General features: G+C 48.0%; 1 protein-coding gene across 1 annotated transcript in view; it reads right to left on the bottom strand.

The window, feature by feature from the left end:
• Positions 1 to 2,632: 2,632 nt before the first annotated feature.
• The window catches only part of micu1 (mitochondrial calcium uptake 1), a gene marked incomplete at its 5' end in the record, with an annotated part of 14,497 nt that continues 13,815 nt past the window's right edge, over positions 2,633 to 3,314 (bottom strand). Inside the window, 1 exon segment of the mRNA XM_024137983.2 lies at positions 2,633 to 2,686. Within this exon segment, the coding sequence (XP_023993751.2) occupies positions 2,633 to 2,686 (54 nt within the window).

The raw sequence follows: 3,314 nt of genomic DNA, 5'->3' as shown, positions 1-3,314 counted from the left end.
GGGTGTGAGAGAAATGCGGGAGTTGTCATGGAGAGGGGGCAGAGAGGGGTGGCTAGCTTTGAGGAAAAATATGGTTAGCGTGTTTAGAGTGGGGGCTTACAATAAGTAGGCATGTGAATGTGTGAGTTCAGGGGAGTTTTGGAGCACTGATTATATGGAGAATAGAGGTAGGGAGGGGGGAAATAGGGGGTAAGAAGATAGAAGAGAAAGAGCCCGTGTGGGGGGGGAGATGAGTTATGTGTGGTGATGTGTCCAAACTTTTGACCTGTAGTCTATATCAATGAATTGGCGAGGGCACTAGAACAGTCTGCAGCACCCCAGCCTCACCCTATTAGAATCTGAAGTCAAATGTCTACTGTTTGCTGATGATCTGGTGCTTCTGTCACCAACCAAGGAGGGCCTACAGCAGCACCTAGATCTTCTGCACAGATTCTGTCAGACCTGGGCCCTGACAGTAAAATCTCTGTAGAACAAAAATAATGGTGTTCCAAAAAAGGTCCAGTCGCCAGGACCACAAATACAAATTCCATCTAGACGTTACCCTAGAGCACACAAAAAACAATACATACCTCGGCCTAAACATACAGCGCCACAGGAACGTGTACAAAGCTGTGAACGATCTGAGAGACGAGGCAAGAAAGGGCCTTCTATACATCAAAAGGACATAAAATTCGACATACCAATTAGATCTGGCTAAAAATACAGTTATAGAACTCATGTGCCCTTTATGGTTGTGAGGCGGGTGTGGTCGACACCAAAAAGAACACCAAATCGGGCACAAAACCCACCAAAATATACTTTGTGTAACACTCCAAACCCAAACAATGCAGGGCAGATTTTGGACTCATACCCACTAGTTATCTACATCCAGGAAGAAGATGGACAGGGGTAGGAGTGTAGTGAGACTATGGAGAGAAGATGAACAGGGGTAGGAGTGATGAGACTCTATGGAGGAAGAGTGGACAGGGGTAGGAGTGAGTGAGACTCTATGGAGGAGAGATGGACAGGGGTAGGAGTGAGTGAGACTCTATGGAGGAGAGATGGACAGGGGTAGGAGTGAGTGAAAGCCTCTAATGGAGGAGAGATGGACAGGGTAGGAGTGAGTGAGCCTCTATGGAGGAGAGATGGACAGGGGTAGGAGTGAGTGAGACTATGGAGGAGAGATGACAGGGGTAGGAGTGAGTGAGACTTATGGAGGAGAGATGGACAGGGTAGGAGTGAGTGAGACTCTTGGAGGAGAGATGGACAGGGGTAGGAGTGAGTGAGACTCTATGGAGGAGAGATGGACAGGGGTAGGAGTGAGTGAGACTCTGGAGGAGAGATGGACAGGGGTAGGAGTGAGTGAGACTCTATGGAGGAGAGATGGGCAGTCAGGGGTAGGAGTGAGGACTCATACCCACTAGTTATCTACATCCAGGAAAAACCTGTTCAATTCAACAGCTTCCTAAATGGAAGCGATGCCCACACATTCCACCACAAAGCCCTCACCTACAGAGAGACAAACCTAGAGAAGAGTCCACTCAGCCAGCTGGTTCTGGGGCTCTGTTCACAAACACAAACAGAGCCCCAGGACAGAAACACAATTAGACCAAATTATGAGAAAACAAAAAGATAATTATTTGACACACTGGAAAGAATCAACAAAAAAAAAAACAGAGCAAACTAGAATGCTATTTGTTGTCCCTAAACAGAGAGTACACAGTGGCAGAATACCTGACCACTGTGACTAACCCAAACTTAATGAAATCCTCGACTATGTACAGACTCAGTGAGCATAGCCTTGCTATTGAGAAAGGCCGCCGAAGGCAGACCTGGCTCTCACGGAGCACAGAAAGAATTTGAAAACAAATCAAACATTGATAAACTCCCATATCTGTCAGGTGAAATACCGCAGTGTGACATCACAGCAGCAAGATTTGTGGCCCGTTGCCATGAGGAAAAGGGCAACCAGAGGAGAACAAACAACATTGTAAATTCAACCTATATTTATGCGTTTAATTATCTTCCCCTACTGAACGGTACGCACCGAGCAGGTACCTGCACCACCACCGAATGAAACAGTGAGACAGAACAGAGGGGAAGCAACAGTGAAAAGATTCACATGGGGGAAGCAGCAGGTGAGCAGGTGTCGGAGAATATGGTGATGATGTGGAACCTTAGGTTGGGTAAGGGGGACAAATGTCACCATGGACAATTTCTTCACTTTCACTGTCATTGGCGAACAYGTCGCCTGCAAGCTCACCCCCTCTGCTCTAAATAAGGCCCGTGCACAGCCGTTGTACTACACAAGTGCTGAAAGAATGACAAAACACTCCCACTTTACCAACGCAAGAAAGAACGTTTGTCAGTTTCCATCGACGGGGACGCAWTAACCCGGATACTACTACGTACTACTACTACGTCCCACCTCCAAACAAAGATATAGATCAAATGATGCTCTTCTGTAGAACACATTTTGTATTTCCTACGGGGAAAATAAATCTCTATGTTTTATACTCTATCGGTCGGTGTGGATGTTTTCGGATCGGACGGCACGGCTGTACCCACCGCTGGCCTGTTGCTGTGTTCTACAACAAGCTTGATTTGGCTGCAAGTGTATCAACTGCTTGAAGAGACTTCATCAGGACAAACTTCATGAGTCTGGCACACGAGCTACGTGAGAGACGTCACGGGTCTGGCACACGAGCTACGTGAGAGACGTCACGGGTCTGGCACACGAGCTACGTGAGAGACAACATGAGCTCTGGCGCACGTAGGCTAGTGAGAGACGTCACGGGTGCTGGTGCACACGAGGGCTAACTGAGAGACCGTCACGGGTCTGGCACACGAGCTACGTGAGAGACGTCACGGGTCTGGCCAGGCACGAGCTACGTGAGAGACGTCACGGGTCTGGCAGCATCGAGCTAACGTGTAGAGACCGTCTACGGGTCTGGGCAACACGAGCTACGTGAGAGAGCGTCACGGCTCTGGCACACGAGCTACTGTGACGAAGACATTTGAGACACTTAAGGTCAAGACAGCAAAAAGATTTCCAGCGCGAGCCTTTGACGTCGCCAGGTGGGCAGAATGCACAAAGACCAGAACCCAAGCACCCTGCAAGCTAACGTGTTGGTGGGGAATGTGTGTTCAAGCAAGTTGAGAGTGGCGAAGGTTTGTGTTGACTGTTATGGACAAGGATAACCGCTAAATGAAAATCCAACTGATGCCATTGAGTGAAAGACGCAGCACGAGCTGACAATAATGATATTTTTAACTGCCGTCATATCGACCATATTCAAATAATGCCATTACTGATTTAATGCTGGTTTCACTAT

Source organism: Salvelinus sp. IW2-2015, unplaced genomic scaffold, assembly GCF_002910315.2.
Source record: "Salvelinus sp. IW2-2015 unplaced genomic scaffold, ASM291031v2 Un_scaffold1360, whole genome shotgun sequence".
Taxonomy (NCBI): Eukaryota; Metazoa; Chordata; class Actinopteri; order Salmoniformes; family Salmonidae; genus Salvelinus; species Salvelinus sp. IW2-2015.
This window is presented reverse-complemented; position numbering and strand designations above follow the sequence as displayed.